The 17,500-nt window shown below is 42.3% G+C and overlaps 1 protein-coding gene across 1 annotated transcript in view; it reads right to left on the reverse strand.

Annotated features, from left to right (window-relative positions):
* The window catches only part of ATXN3 (ataxin 3), a 51,601-nt gene that overhangs the window by 17,213 nt on the left and 16,888 nt on the right, over window positions 1-17,500 (reverse strand). The window contains 2 exon segments of the mRNA XM_082275455.1: window positions 3,585-3,672; window positions 16,180-16,246. Coding sequence (XP_082131581.1) covers window positions 3,585-3,672; window positions 16,180-16,246 — 155 coding nt within the window.

Raw genomic sequence — 17,500 nt, forward strand, 5'->3', positions numbered from 1 at the left:
GGTCGATCCCTGAGATATATATATATTATATATATACACACACACACACACATTTTTTTTATATATATTTTTCAGATGAGCACAACAGTTTTATGGGGTTAAATATCTTTTTCTTCCTTTGCACGAGCACTTTATATATTTTTTTCAACAGTATATTAATACTAGCAGGTATTGCATTTGATGTAAAGAGTGATTAGTGCATCTTTGTAGATTTGTTGTGGAAAAACCAGCACTGTTGATCTTTTTTTAGCACAAGCACTTTATATATTTAGTTTTTTTTTTTAACAGTATATTATTACTAGCACGTATTGCATTTGATTTATAGAGTGTGGGTGATAAGTTCATTTTTTTTGGTTGTGAAAAAGCTAGCGCTGCTGACCACATTAAATCTCAATTGCGTCAGTATATTAACACCTATAGATTTGCTATCGATTTGCAGCAGCAGCAGCTTCCCGGGGATAATCACCTATTATATTGTTTAGTCTTTGGTGCTAGTGTATCCATAGAAAGCATCTATGGTTGTTTCTGAGTAGGAGTGAGCTGCGATGCGCACACCATAAAGATACCAACCCTGGTGCCTTGGCAATTAGTACACCATGGAGATACCAACCCTGGTGCCTTGGCCTTTGGTAGACCATAGAGATACCAACCCTGGTGCCTTGGCCTTTGGTACACCATAGAGATACCACCCCTGGTGCCTTGGCCTTTAATACACCATAGAGATACCAACCCTGGTGCCCTGGCCTTTGGTACACCATAGAGATACCAACCCTGGTGCCTTGGCCTTTGGTAAACCATAGAGATACCAACCCTGGTGCCCTGGCCTTTGGTACACCATAGAGATTCCCACCCCTGGTGCCTTGGCCTTTAATACATCATAGAGATACCAACCCTGGTGCCCTGGCCTTTAGTAAACCATAGAGATACCAACCCTGGTGCCTTGGCCTTTAGTAAACCATAGAGATACCAACCCTGGTGCCTTGGCCTTTAGTACACCATAGAGATACCAACTCTGGTGCCTTGGCCTTTAGTACACCATAGAGATACCAACCCTGGTGTCTTGGCCTTTGGTACACCATAGAGATACCAACCCTGGTGTCTTGGCCTTTGGTACACAATAGAGATACTAACCCTGGTGCCTTGGCATTTAGTACACCATAGAGATTCCACCCCTGGTGCCTTGGCCTTTGGTACATCATAGAGATACCAACCCTGGTGTCTTGGCCTTTGGTACACCATAGAGATACCAACCCTGGTGCCTTGGCCTTTAGTACACCATAGAGATACCAACCCTGGTGCCTTGGCCTTAAGTACACTATAAAGATACCAACCCTGGTGCCTTGGCCTTTAGTACACCATAGAGATACTAATCCTGGTGCCTTGGCCTTTGGTAGACCATAGAGAGACCAACCCTGGTGCCTTGGCCTTTGGTACACCATAGAGATACCACCCCTGGTGCCTTGGCCTTTAATACACCATAGAGATACCAACCCTGGTGCCCTGGCCTTTGGTACACCATAGAGATTCCACCCCTGGTGTCTTGGCCTTTGGTAAACCATAGAGATACCAACCCTGGTGCCCTGGCCTTTGGTACACCATAGAGATTCCCACCCCTGGTGCCTTGGCCTTTAATACATCATAGAGATACCAACCCTGGTGCCCTGGCCTTTAGTAAACCATAGAGATACCAACCCTGGTGCCTTGGCCTTTAGTAAACCATAGAGATACCAACCCTGGTGCCTTGGCCTTTAGTACACCATAGAGATACCAACTCTGGTGCCTTGGCCTTTAGTACACCATAGAGATACCAACCCTGGTGTCTTGGCCTTTGGTACACCATAGAGATACCAACCCTGGTGTCTTGGCCTTTGGTACACAATAGAGATACTAACCCTGGTGCCTTGGCATTTAGTACACCATAGAGATTCCACCCCTGGTGTCTTGGCCTTTGGTACATCATAGAGATACCAACCCTGGTGTCTTGGCCTTTGGTACACCATAGAGATACCAACCCTGGTGCCTTGGCCTTTAGTACACCATAGAGATACCAACCCTGGTGCCTTGGCCTTAAGTACACTATAAAGATACCAACCCTGGTGCCTTGGCCTTTAGTACACCATAGAGATACTAATCCTGGTGCCTTGGTCTTTAGTACACCATACAGATACCAACCATGGTGCCCTGGCCTTTGGTACACCATAGAGATACCAACCCTGGTGCCTTGGCATTTAGTACACCATAGAGATTCCACCCCTGGTGTCTTGGCCTTTAGTACACCATAGAGATTCCACCCCTGGTGTCTTGGCCTTTGGTAAACCATAGAGATACCAACCCTGGTGCCCTGGCCTTTGGTACACCATAGAGATTCCCACCCCTGGTGCCTTGGCCTTTAATACATCATAGAGATACCAACCCTGGTGCCCTGGCCTTTAGTAAACCATAGAGATACCAACCCTGGTGCCTTGGCCTTTAGTAAACCATAGAGATACCAACCCTGGTGCCTTGGCCTTTAGTACACCATAGAGATACCAACTCTGGTGCCTTGGCCTTTAGTACACCATAGAGATACCAACCCTGGTGTCTTGGCCTTTGGTACACCATAGAGATACCAACCCTGGTGTCTTGGCCTTTGGTACACAATAAGTATACTAACCCTGGTGCCTTGGCATTTAGTACACCATAGAGATTCCACCCCTGGTGTCTTGGCCTTTGGTACATCATAGAGATACCAACCCTGGTGTCTTGGCCTTTGGTACACCATAGAGATACCAACCCTGGTGCCTTGGCCTTTAGTACACCATAGAGATACCAACCCTGGTGCCTTGGCCTTAAGTACACTATAAAGATACCAACCCTGGTGCCTTGGCCTTTAGTACACCATAGAGATACTAATCCTGGTGCCTTGGTCTTTAGTACACCATACAGATACCAACCATGGTGCCCTGGCCTTTGGTACACCATAGAGATACCAACCCTGGTGCCTTGGCATTTAGTACACCATAGAGATACCACCCCTGGTGTCTTGGCCTTTAGTACACCATAGAGATTCCACCCCTGGTGTCTTGGCCTTTGGTACACCATAGAGATACCACCCCTGGTGCCTTGGCCTTTAGTACACCATAGAGATACCACCCCTGGTGCCTCGGCCTTTAGTACACCATAGAGATTCCACCTCTGGTGCCCTGGCCTTTATTATACCATAGAGATTCCACCCCTGGTGCCTTGGCATTTAGTACACCATAGAGATACCAACCCTGGTGCCGCAGCCTTTAGTACACTATATAGAGATACCAACCCTGGTGCCTTGGTCTTTAATACACCATAGAGATATCACCCCTGGTGCCTTGGCATTTAGTACACCATAGAGATATCACCCCTGGTGCCTTGGCATTTAGTACACCATAGAGATATCACCCCTGGTGCCTTGGCATTTAGTACACTATAGAGATACCACCCCTGATGCCTCGGCCTTTAGTACACCATTGTTCATTCTCTGTCAGGGAGGTTGGTTCCCCTGAGCTGATGCATATTTTATTTTATTTTATGGGAAGTCATAGCTCTACTTTAAATGCTGAGATATTTACCTTCCTGTTGAAGCTGAGCCAAGAATAGTGCAAGGTAAGTGTCTGATATGAGTTCCGGACCCGTCAACAAGGAATTCAAGTTAAACCACTGCAAAAAATGAAAGGAAAAAAAGGTAAACATAAGCAGGAGAACTAAGGACACCACATTTCTTTACTTAAGTCATCAAAATAGTAATTTCATTAGCAACTTCCCACCTATAGGGCCTCATAAGACCTCCTTAGGTTGAAGTGGTGATATCTGGATGATGGGTGCAGCTACAGGCATCATTCATTCAGATATCTTGGTTTTCAGCCAGCAATTTCTTCACTTGTAAAAGCCATCCTAGCGGCTGTTTAGCTGCTGGATTGCTTTTACAGGCAGCAGAAGGGGATGTCCTCACCTCCCCCCTCCGGTGCCTCTCCAGGCTCTCCCATGTGATTGGGAAGCCAGAGAACTGATTCAGTGGCGGTTTACCATAGAGCTGGCTGTGAACCAGGTGGTCCCTGGGAGGCTAGACGGGACGCAATGACGTCATTTCCGGCTCTGGCAGATGTAAAACGCTGCCATTTTTTTTCCCCTGGAAAGCAGAAATCAAGGTTTTTTTGGGGGGGTTTTTATCTGATGTTTTCCAGGGAGGAGATAATTGGGGTCTTATTGACCTAAGATGTCTCCATAAAGAGGACCGGTCATGCCTTATTCCTATTATAAGGGAGGTTTACATTTCTTGTAATAGAAATAAAAGTGATAAAAAAATAAAAAAAAGTGGAGCTCCACCCAAAAGGCTCCGCTTGTTTACCTCCTCCCTGGTTTTGAAAAGTACCCGCTCCCACTTCCGGCTAAGCTCACTGCGGAAACTCCGCCAGAAGTTCGGCCTTACTCCTCCTAACCCCGCCGCCGGGCCATTCACCAAGTGCACAGGAAGCCAGCTGTGAATTTGCAAGATTTTCCTTAGGCAGAGATGGCGGCGGTGGCCGATGAAATCGGCTGGGGTGAAGACACCGCTGGATTCCTGGACAGATAAACGTCCTGATATTAAAAGTCAGCAGCTACAGGATTTGTAGCTGCTGACTTTAATTTTTTTCTGAAGGAGCCTGGAGCTCCCCTTTAAAAAAGGGACAAAGAGAAAAAAAGAAAAATGAAATAATAATAATAAAAAAATGTTTTTAAAGCGTCCCCGTCCTTTCGTGCTCGCACGCAGAAGCGAAAGCATACGTAGGTTTCGCCCGCATATGTAAAGGGCGTTCGCACCACACGTGAGGCATCGCCACAAACGTCAGAGCGAGAGCAGTAATTCTACCACAAGATCTTCTCTAACTCTAAAATGGTAACCTGTAAACATTATTAAAGCGTAGTCTATGGAGATTTTTAAAGTACCGAAGTTTGGCGCCATTTCATGAGTGTGGGCAAATTTAAACTGACATGTTCGGTATCTATTTTCTCGACGTAACAATATCTATTATAGCTTACCAAAAAATTGGATTTTCTTTAGTGTTTTATTGCATTAAAATTCATTAAAGTGTATTTTTCCAAAATAATTGTGTTTGAAAAATTGCTGCACAAATACTGTGTGACATCAATTGCAACGACTGCCATTTTATGCTCAATGGTCTCTGCTTAAAAAAAAAAAAACAATATACACGTTTGGGGGTTCTGAGTAATTATCACTATTATTAAACCACTTGCCGACCGCCCACAGTATATTTACTGCGGCAGTCAGCCCCTCACAGGCAAAGTGACGTAGTACTACGTCGCTAGCCTGTGAGGCTTTAGGGGGCGAGCGCGCGCCGCCGGAGGCCCACTCCCGCCCACGCTCGTTCCTGCACATCCCCGCGCGTGTGACCGGCGGACCCGATGTCCGCTGGCCACCCGTGATCTCCCGGTGGAGAGGAAGAAAGGCAGGCGGCTGATGTAAACAAAGCCGCCTGTCATTCTCACCTGTGTAAGAACAGAGATCATACGGTCCTGCTATGTAGGATCGTATGTCTCTGTTGTTACACCACTAGCCACACCCCTTTACAGTTAGAAGCACGCCCCTAGGGACACACTTAACCCCTTGATCACCAATAAAATTAACCCCTTCCCTGCCAGTGTCATTTTTACATTAACAGTGCATATTTCTAGCACTGATTACTGTAGTAATGTCACTGGTACCCCCAAAAGTGTCAAAAATGTCAGTCAAGGGTCCGATCTGTCCACTGCAATGTCGCAGTCCCGCAAAAAAAAAAAAAAAAAAAAAACACACGCAGATCGCCGCCATTACTCGTTAAAAAAAAACACAACAAAAATGACAAAAATCTTTCCCTTAGTTAGTAAACGCAAACCAATAAAAATACGCTTATTGCGATTTTTTTACCAAACATATGTAGCAGAAAACAAATTGGCCAAAAATGTTAAAAAAAAAAATTATTTCTACATTTTTTGGGGGGGTGGGAATTTCATATAAAAAAAAAATGTAAAAAATATTGTTATTTTTGCAAAATTTACGCTCTTTTTTTGTTTATAGCGCAAAAAGTAAAAATCGCACAGGTGATCAAATACCACCAAAAGAAAGCACTATTTGTGGGAAAAAAGGACGTCAATTTTGTTTAGGTACAGCGTCGCACGACCCCGCAATTGTCCGTTAAAGTCACGCAGTGCCGAATCGCAAAACAGGGCCTGGTCAGGAAGGGGGTAAAATCTGCCGGGGCTTAAGTGGTTAAATTATAATGATTTTTACATGTAGGAGAGAAATGCCAAAATTGTGTGGGAACTGGTTAATATGTGTTTATTTCTATGTGTCAGCTTCCGAAATGGTCCAAAACTTATGAAATAAGTCACCCAAGCCGAAACAATAAAAGGTTGTTTAGGCCAAATATTTAAAGACAAAAAAAAATTAAATTTTTAAATATAGTTGACACAGCTTCCCACACATCTTGCTAACTTTGAAGCAGGCAATGATGCAATGTAACACACATCAGAATGGGGAGAAGGCGGAGCCTGCATCAATACTATGGGAGGGAGGGAAGTCACACAGATGACAGCAGTGAGCTGCTTTAGCTTCAGATTGCATGCGGTGTGTTTATTCTGAGTTCATCTCCTCTGCAGTGCATTTCACCAAAGGCCCAGTCTACTGCGGTGTTGAAAAAGAAAAAAAAAAAAAAAAAGCAGGGCTTCTATGTTCTCCCTATTGACTCCTGACATTATAATGACACTCACTGTTAGATAAAATCGCAAGCTGAAATTTTGTACTCAGCCCGTCACAGCTCCTGTAAGAAAAAGTGTGGAAGGTACATTGGAAGGTATGATGCATAACAGAGCGCGGTGCTGTCCAATCAGTGCTTTTTTTTTTTTTTTTTGTATTTTTTTTTTTTGTATAATATGCTGCCCAAAGCCACTTTAAAGGAAGTCTGTGCTTAAAAGAATATGGAGTCTGCCATGGCTGACGTCTCCTATAAGGAGGACAAGTTTCCTTTAAAGCATATACATTTTTGTAGTAAATTACCTATTTCAATTTTTTTTTTTTTTTTTTTTATTACTGAAAAAAAAAAACTAAGCATAATAAATGTTATATTCAAAAAACAAAAAAAAAAAAACGACCACTTTGAAATAAAAAAGCATGGCTCGCTTACTACATAACACACCCTCACCTCATTTGAAATCGCTGCATTATACCTATAGAAAAAAAAAAAACTGTGGAAAGCAATCAGAAAATATACTCACCTGACTTCTAGGTGTCAGTGATGCAACAATACTTCCACTGGGATCCAAGAAAGCAAAGGATCTTGTTAGAAGATGGAGAGAAAACAAAAGCGCCATCTAAGTGTAGCACATCAAGTGATTTATGGCACTTGTGTTTTCTCTCCAGCAACCCACAAGCCCCTTCCTGCATGCACACTGAGCAGCCGTTTTAGACCCGGTTCACACTTCTGCGTGTGCCGGGTTCGCATGTCATGTCGGAGCGCACTGCTCCGACATGACATGCGATCAGCTGTGCGGTGCGAGTTTAGCCATACAGTTTGTATGGCTAAATTCGCACCGCACCCGCAGCAAAGACGCACAGGAGGCATTTTTGCTGCCGCATCAGGATCGGATCGCACAGCGGTTCACACTTGTGCGATCCGATCCTGTGCGAACTGCACGATCGCACTGCGATATGCGATCAAACTGGGGGTGTCGTTAAGATTACATTGACACCCCCAGCGGATCGCATATGGCAGTGTGAACTACCGGGGGTGCGTGTGCGATGCGGGAACAGGCTGCGAATTCGCAGCCTTCCCGCATCGCAATAGTGTGAACCGAGCCTAAAGGAGCCAGCACAAGAACATCATCGAGGACCTATTTTGAACTTCCTATTGAAACTTTTATTGAACTTTTTATTGCCTTTATTATACCATATTACCTATGGGATGTGGCCTAATTTATGTTCTTTGCACCAGTATGATTGTCTCATGTTCTTTTTAGAAGATGCAAGGTATTAAATTATCTTCTCCTAAGATTTGAGAGACTCATTTAAAACATAAACCTATAGCTGAACGCACTAGTCAATGATACACTCACATGGAACAGATGAATATTCATCTGCTCCATGTGAGTGTATCATTGACTGTTTTTAATTTCATCTCAATAAACGGTGTTATGCTAGGGCTGAACTCCAGGAAACACAAAAAAAAAAAAAAAATCCCTCTCCTCCCCCACACACTGTAAGGGTAAAAAAAAAAAAAAAAAAAAATTAAGCAGTTAAAGACAAGCCTTTTCTGGCACTTTTGTGTTTAAAAGTTTAAATCAGTAGCTAGAAAAAAATACTTATACCCCCAAACATAGATTTATTTATTTTTTTTTAGCAGAGACCCTATGGAATAAAATGGTGTTTGTTACAATTTTTTATGTCACACAGTATTTGCGCAGCCGTTTTTCAAGTGCAATTTTTTGGGAAAAATAAATTTTCCTGAATTAAAAAAAAAAAAAAAAAATATATGCAATATAAGAACAAAGAAATTCCCAGCTCAACTTACCAGCCAGCCTGCTAACCAACCGACTTATCCTGTCTAACAGTATGCATTAAAAACGGGTTTACTTTGCACACATTTGCAAATACATTCGTAAGCAGAACCCCAGTATCTGCAGTCCTAACTCTCAATTTTGAGAGCCTCCACAGTGGAAGCACATTCATTATAATGGATAGATAGATAGAGAGAGCGGGTGAGCCTGGAGGTCGCCCACGCCTCCTTAAAAGCACAGGAGCGCACTGGACACCCAGCAAATAGCACCATAGCAGCAAAGGTGCCCACTATGTCCCCTCACAATATTATTGTCCCGTCTAACAGTTTTTAATGCAAAAAGAAAATAAAATAGAGGAAAAGAGCGCACAACCACCCTAGCAGAACACCGTTTATTAAGATGAAAGTAAAAACAGTCAATAATACACTCACATGGAGCAGATGAATATTCATCTGCTCCATGTGAGTGTATCATTGATTGTTTTTACTTTAATTTCAATAAACGGTATTATGCTAGGGCGGTCATGCGCTCTTTTCCTCTATTTTATTTTCTTTTAGTGATTGTCCACCACCCAGTGGAGAGTTCGGTGAGCTGCAAGGCCCAATTGCCTATATCACCGTGTGTTATTTCAAAGAATCACCTGCCTAGACGGTTTAAATCTAGGATCAGCGCATGAACTGGTAATGTGTCTTTTAGTTTGCAGTTTTTAATGCTCTTAGACAAGACAATTTGGTTGGCTAGCAGGCTGGTCAATAAGTTGAGCTGGGAATTTCTTTGGTTTTGTTTTGCATGCATCACCCTTCCATATGCTCCTTGGTGCAAAGGCCAGTTATAGGTGGGGGCAGGGGCCATTTGTTTGTACTGTTGAATGATTAGGGAGGGGATGTATTGGACACCTTACTGCCTTTGTGCTATATGCTGGGTGTCCAGTGCGTCCTCGTGCCTTTAAGAAATGGTGGGCTCCCTACAGGCTCACCTGTCCTCTGCCTATCCATTATAATACATGTGCTTCCACTGTGGAGGCTCTCAAAATTTAGAGTTAAGACTTCAGATACTGGGGCATCGTAAAGTGGGTCTGTAGCTTACGCATGTACAAACCCGATTCCAAAAAAGTTGGGACACTGTACAAAATTGTGAGTAGAAAAGGAATGGACTAATTTACAAATCTCATAAACTTATATTTTATTCACAATATAATATAGATAACATATCAAATGTTGAAAGTGAGACATTTTGAAATGCCATCCCAAATATTGGCACATTATGGATTTCATGAGAGCTACACATTCCAAAAAAGTTGGGAGGGGTAGCAATAAGAGGCCAGAAAAGTTAAATGTACATATAAGGAACATCTGGAGGACCATTTTGCAACTTATTGGGTCAATTGGCAACATAATTGGGTATAAAAAGAGCCTCTCAGAGTGGCAGTGTCTCTCAGAAGTCAGGATGGGCAGAGGATCACCAATTCCCCCAATGCTGCGGCGAAAAATAGTGGAGCAATATCAGAAAGGAGTTTCTCAGAGAAAAATTGCAAAGAGTTTGAAGTTATCATCATCTACAGTGCATAATATCATCCAAAGATTCAGAGAATCTGGAACAATCTCTGTGTGTAAGGGTCAAGGCCGGAAAACCATACTGGATGACAGTGATCTTCGGGCCCTTAGACGGCACTGCATCACATACAGGAATGCTACTGTAATGGAAATCCCAACATGGGCTCAGGAATACTTCCAGAAAACATTGTTGGTGAACACAATCCACCGTGCCATTCACCGTTGCCGGCTAAAACGCTATAGGCCAAAAAAGAAGCCATATCTAAACATGATACAGAAGCGCAGGCGTTTTCTCTGGGCCAAGGCTCATTTAGAATGGTCTGTGGCAAAGTGGAAAACTGTTCTGTGGTCCGCTGAATCAAAATTTAAATTCTTTTTGGAAAACTGGGACACCATGCCATCCGGACTAAAGAGGACAAGGACAACCCAAGTTGTTCTCAGCGCTCAGTTCAGAAGCCGGCATCTCTGATGGTATGGGATTGCATGAGTGCGTGTGGCATGGGCAGCTTACACATCTGGAAAGGCACCATCAATGCTGAAAGGTAAATCCAAGTTCTAGAACAACATAGGCTCCCATCCAGACGCCGTCTCTTTCAGGGAAGACCTTGCATTTTCCAACATGACAATGCCAGACCACATACTGCATCAATTACAACATCATGGCTGCCTAGAAGAAGGATCCGGGTACTGAAATGACCAGCCTGCAGTCCAGACCTTTCACCCATAGAAAACATTTGGCGCATCATAAAGAGAAAGATGTGACAAAGAAGACCTAAGACAGTTGAGGAACTAGAAGCCTGTATTAGACAAGAATGGGACAACATTCCTATTCCTAAACTTCAGCAACTTGTCTCCTCAGTCCCAAGACGTTTCCTGACTGTTATAAAAAGAAGAGGGGAGGCCACACAGTGGTAAACATGGCCTTGTCCCAACTTTTTGGAGATGTGTTGATGCCATGAAATTTAAAATCAACTTATATTTCCCTTAAAATGATACATTTTCTCAGTTTAAACATTTGATATGTCATCTATGTTGTATTCTGAATAAAATATTGAAATTTCAAACTTCCACATCATTGCATTCTGTTTTTATTCACAATTTGTACAGCGTCCCAACTTTTTTGGAATCGGGTTTGTATTTTCAAATGTTTGTAAATTAAACCCCAGTTTTACAGTTAGATAGGTAAATTCGGTTGGTTAGCAGGCTGGTCAGTAAGTTGAGCTGGGAACTTCCTTTGGTTTTGTTTTGCATGCGTTGCCCTTCCATGTGCACCTTGCTGCAAAAGCCAGTTACAGGCGAAGGCAGTGGCCATTTGTACTGTTAAAACAGAATACATACCCCAATTTTTTTCTATAATGTTAAAGACGATGTTACACCGAGTAAATAGATACCTAACATGTCATGCTTTAAAATTGCACACGCTCATAGAATAAGCGACAAACTACGGTACTTAAAAATCTCCATAGGTGACGCTTTAAACGCCTTTACAGGTTACCAGTTTAGAGTTCCAGAGGAGGTCTAGTGCTAGAACTATTGCTCCAACATTCGCATGCAATACCTCACAGGTGTGGTGCGAACGCTATTTCCATATGCATTCGCTTCTGCGCGCGAGCACAGTGGGATGGGGGCACTTTGCATTTTTTTTTTATTTATTATTTATTTTATTTTAACACTTTTTCTTTCATCGCGTGTATTCCTATTACACCGCATCCTTTGTAATATAAATAAGGATGACAAAAGGAATAATTACAGCAGAAGCTGATCTGTGGGTGCCGGACACTGGATGTCCGCCGACACCCACCAATCATCAGTAAAAGACACAGAACAGATCTCTGCCAATGTAAACAAGGCAGATCTCCATTCTGACAGGGGGAAGGGATGGATTTTATGTTCCTGCAAAGCAGAGAAAAAAAAAAAAATAACTTCTCTTAGTAAAAGCCGCACATAGAATACACAAAAACACTGGCTAGGTACACAGTTAACCCTTTGATCTCCCGTTACCCCTTCCCTGCCAGTGTCATTAGTACAGTGACAGTGTACAGTATTATCACTGATCACATTATTCGGGTGACTGGTTCCCCCAAAATGTCAAAAGTGTCAGTTGGTGTTCACTGTCCGCTGCAATATCGCAGTCAAGTTAAGTCGCTGACAGCCACCATTACTAGTATAAAAAAAAACAAATAAAAATTCCATAAATATATAGTTTGTGGACACCAACGTTCACGTAAACCAATCAAATATACCGGATCTCACAAAAGTGAGTACACCCCTCACATTTTTGTAAATATTTTATTCTATCTTTTCATGTGACAACACTGAAGAAATGACACTTTGCTACAATGTAAAGTAGTGAGTGTACAGTTCAAAAAATTGTACCGTGATATACATGCCATCATCTCCAATAATGAAATATCAAAGAACCAAAGACCAAGAGAGGTCAGAAAAACCGGGACTATATGGGCATGTGTGTGGCTGAAAGGATGCAATCACAATACCACTATATAAAAAAACATATACAACTTTATTGAAAGTATTAAAAAGAAAAAAATAATGATATGACAACATTCATATTTTTGTCTTTTTTAATACTTTTAATAAAGTTGTATATGTTTTTTTATATAGTGGTATTGTGATTGCATCCTTTCAGCCACACACATGCCCATATAGTCCCGCTTTTTCTGACCTCTCTTGGTCTTTGGATCTTTGATAGCAAGTGTACAGCTTGTATAACAGTGTTAATTTGCTGTCCCCTCAAAATAACTCAACACACAGCCATTAATGTCTAAGCCGCTGGCAACAAATGTGAGTACACCCCTAAGTGACAATGTCCAAATTGGGCCCAATTAGCCATTTTCCCTCCCCGGTGTCATGTGACTAGTTAGTGTTACAAGGTCTCAGGTGTGATTGGGGAGCAGGTGTGTTAAATTTGGTGTTATCGCTCTCACTCTCTCATACTGGTCACTGGAAGTTCAACATGGCACCTCATGGCAAAGAACTCTCTGAGGATCTGAAAAAAAAAAGAATTGTTGCTCTACATAAAGATGGCCTAGGCTATAAGAAGATTGTCAAGACCCTGAAACTGAGCTGCAGCACGGTGGCCAAGACCATACAGCGGTTTACCAGGACAGGTTCCACTCAGAACAGGCCTCGCCATGGTCGACCAAAGAAGTTGAGTGCACGTGCTCAGCGTCATATCCAGAGGTTGTCTTTGGGAAATAGACGTATGAGTGCTGCCAGCATTGCTGCAGAGGTTGAAGGGGTGGGGGGTCAGCCTGTCAGTGCTCAGACCATACGCCGCACACTGCATCAAATTGGTCTGCATGGCTGTCCTCCCAGAAGGAAGCCTCTTCTAAAGATGATGCACAAGAAAGCCCGCAAACAGTTTGCTGATGACAAGCAGACTAAGGACATGGATTACTGGAACCATGTCCTGTGGTCTGATGAGACCAAGATAAAATTTGGTTCAGATGGTGTCAAGCGTGTGTAGCGGCAACCAGGTGAGGAGTACAAAGACAAGTGTGTCTTGCCTAAAAGCTTGAATGGTGGTGGGAGTGTCATGGTCTGGGGCTGCATGAGTGCTGCCGGCACTGGGGACTGAGGAGCTACAGTTCACTGAGGGAACCATGAATGCCAACATGTACTGTGACATACTGAAGCAGAGCATGATCCCCTCCCTTCGGAGACTGGGCTGCAGAGCAGTATTCCAACATTATAACGACCCCAAACTCACCTCCAAGATGACCACTGCTTTGCTAAAGAAGCTGAGGGTAAAGGTGATGGACTGGCCAAGCATGTCTCCAGACCCAAACCCTATTGAGCATCTGTGGGGCATCCTTAAATGGAAGGTGGAGGAGCTCAAGGTCTCTAACATCCACCAGCTCTGTGATGTCATCATGGAGGAGTGGAAGAGGACTACAGTGGCAACCTGTGAAGCTCTGGTGAACTCCATGCCTAAGAGGGTTAAGGCACTGCTGGAAAATAATGGTGGCCACACAAAATATTGACACCAATTTGAACATTTTCAATTAATTAGGGATGTACTCACTTTTGTTGCCAGCGGTTTAGACATTAATGGCTGTGTGTTGAGTTATTTTGAGGGGACAGCAAATTTACACTGTTATACAAGCTGTACACTCACTACTTTACATTGTAGCAAAGTGTCATTTCTTCAGTGTTGTCACATGAAAAGATAGAATAAAATATTTACAAAATGTGAGGGGTGTACTAACTTTTGTGAGATACTGTATACTTTATTGGTTTACTTGAACGTTAGTGTCTACAAACTACCGTATATTACGCCAAGTTTTTCAGCACATTTTTTTTTATAAAATATTTACAAAAAAAAGAGGGGTGTACTTACTTTTGTGAGATACTGTATGTTTATTGGGATTTTTTTACCCAAAACATGTAGCAGAATACATATTGGCTTACATTTATGAATAAATGTGATTTTTTAAATTTTTTTATATTGTTTATAGCAGGAAATAAAAAAAAAATATTTTTTTTTTCTTCAAAAAATTGGCAGCCTTTTTCTTTTGTTTATAGCGCAAAAAAAAAAAAAAATGCAGTGGTGATCACCATTAACCACTTGCCGACTGCCGCACGACTATTTACGTCGGCAGTCAGCTCCTCACAGGCAGAGCGACGTAGTACTACGTCGCTCTGCCTGTGAGGGTCTAGGGAGCGAGCGCTCCCGCTCGGTTACGGAACCCCCCCGCCCCCCCCCGCGCGCGTGTGCCCGGCGGACCCGATGTCATCGGTGCAGAGGGAGAAAGGCAGGCGGCTGATGTAAACAAGCCGCCTGTCATTCTCCCCTGTGTAAGAATGGTGATCATACGGTTCTACTATGTAGGACCGTTGATCACTGTTCCTACACCTCAAGCCACAGCCAATCATAGTTAGAATCACGCCCCTAGGGACACACATAGCCCCTCCCTCTCAAAAAAAGTTAACCCCTTCACTGCCAGTGTCATTTTTACAGTAACAGTGCATATGTATAGCACTGATTACTGCAGTAATGTCACTGGTAACCCCAAAAGTGTCAAAAATGTCAGTTAGGGGTCCGATCTGTCCGCCGCAATGTCGCAGTCCCGAAAAAAAAAAAAAAAAAAAAAAAAAAAAAAAAAAAAAAAAATCGCAGATCGCCGCCATTACTCGTTAAAAAAAAAAAAAAAAACACCAAAAATTACAGAAATCTTTCCCTTAGTTAGTAAACGCAATAACTTTTGCGCAAACTAATCATAATACGCTTATTGTGATTTTTTTTTTTTTACCAAACATAGGTAGCAGAAAACAAATTGGCCAAAAATTTAAAAAAAATTTTGATTTTTACATTTTTTTGGGGAGGGAATTTCATATAAAAAAAATGTGAAAAATATTGTTACCTTTTCAAAATTTACGCTCTTTTTTTGTTCATAGCGCAAAAAGTAAAAATCGCACAGGTGATCAAATACCACCAAAAGAAAGCTCTGTTTGTGGGAAAAAAAAGGACGTAAATTTCGTTTGGGTACAGCGTCGCATGACCGCGCAATTGTCAGTTAAATTCGCACAGCGCCGAATCGCAAAAAGTGGCCTGGACGTAAGACAGCAAAATCCTCCGGTGGTAAAGTGGTTAAAAAGCTGTATTTGTTGAAAAAAAAAAAAAAAAAATTATGTAAATTTTATTTGGGTACAGCTTTGCATGAGCGCGCAATTGTCAAGTAAATTAAACGCAGTGCCGTATCGCAAAAAATGGCCTGGTCATAAATGGGGGGGTAAAACTTCAACGAGTCAAGTGGTTAATTTACAGCCAGTAGGTGAGTCCAATCCTCTTTGATAAGCAATGAGAACTCCATGGGGCTCCACACTGCAGCCTGAATCTTATGAATTTGTTGTAAAATGCCGGTCTTAGCTGAGCGCAGTAAAACAGAGCAGATAGAGGTAAAGTAATATATTTTCTAATCTCTTTCCCCAGGTATAATGCAGCAATTGTAGATTAGGGGAAGGTGGTATTCAGTAAGTAGACCTAGCATTTTACTGCAAGACCAGCTTTACAACCCAATAAACGTGAAAAAAAAAAAAAATTAAAAAAAATAATGAAACCTACCTGTATGCCTAATTTTCGTACAGTAAACCAGTGTTCCTTATAATTGCAAATAAAAGCCCGTTCGTTTCTAGGAATGAAATAAAAAAAAAATAAATAAATAATAATATTATTAATAAAATCTACAGTTGCAAGGAGCCCCGTAAAACTAAAAATAAAATACTATATTCTCATCCAAAAAAAAAAAAAAAAAAAAAAAAAAAAAACCACGTATAAAAGGTTAAAGTGATTGCAAACGATCACCTTATAAAACAACCCATTTAGTTTTAAAGAGGTTGTAAACCCTCTGTAATTTTTAATATTAATATTTTATTTAATAATATTTTATAATAATAATAATAATAATAATAATAATAATAATAAATAATAATTTAATAATAAGGCTTACCTATAGGCACTGTAAATATCTCCTAACCTTGCACCGTTTAGTAGAAATTTACATTTCATGCAGCCGATGACATCATCGGTGCATGCGCTCTGAAGAAATGGCCGTCCATACCGTTTCTTCCCGAGCCCTGTGCCACGCGGGGGGGGACGTCACGCGGCTCCCGGCCAGTAGCACAGCCGGAGTCCACAGACCAGGAAGGAAGACGACTGAAGATTAATGCGGCCTCCAGCGGGGACGACGAGGGCTTCGTTTGGAGGTAAGGGTTACATAATGTGGTAGTATGCGAAGCATACTAGCACATTATGCATTTACTTTGCAGGGGAAAAAAAAAAAAGGAAGAGTTTACTTCTTCTTTAAATAGAAATGAAAGGCAAAACATTTTTGAATAGATATAGAAAAAAAAATTAAAATATCTTTTTTCCCCTTTTTAACCACTTAAGGACCGCCCTCCGGCAGGCTGGCCCTCTTGCACAAACCGCCGTAGGTATACGTCGGTCGCGCACCTGCAGCTAAGGGGCAAGGGCGCACTCCCGCCCCCATTCGGTAGTGGGGACTCCGATGCATGGGGCCGGCTGGTCTGATTGCCGCCTGACACCCGCGATCACTCCCCGCTGAGAGAGAAGAACGGTCGGTTGTTGTAAACGCAGCTGACCGTTCTGCTCTCTGGAATGATCACAGAGCTCCTGTGATCCTTCTATATAGGAACACATGTCTCTATGGTCATTTCAGAAGCCCCCCCCCACAGTTAGAATCACTCCCCTAGGCTCACATTTGACCCCTTGATCACCCATAATGTTAACCCCTTCCCTGCCAGTGTCATTATTACAGTAACATTGCATATTTTTAGCACTGATTACTGTAGTAATGTCACTGCTCCCCCCAAAAGTGTCAAAAATGTCAGTTAGGGGTCCGATCTGTCCACCGCAATGTCGCAGT

This window comes from Pelophylax lessonae, assembly GCF_965119305.1.
Source record: "Pelophylax lessonae genome assembly, chromosome: 13".
NCBI classification, from domain to species: Eukaryota; Metazoa; Chordata; class Amphibia; order Anura; family Ranidae; genus Pelophylax; species Pelophylax lessonae.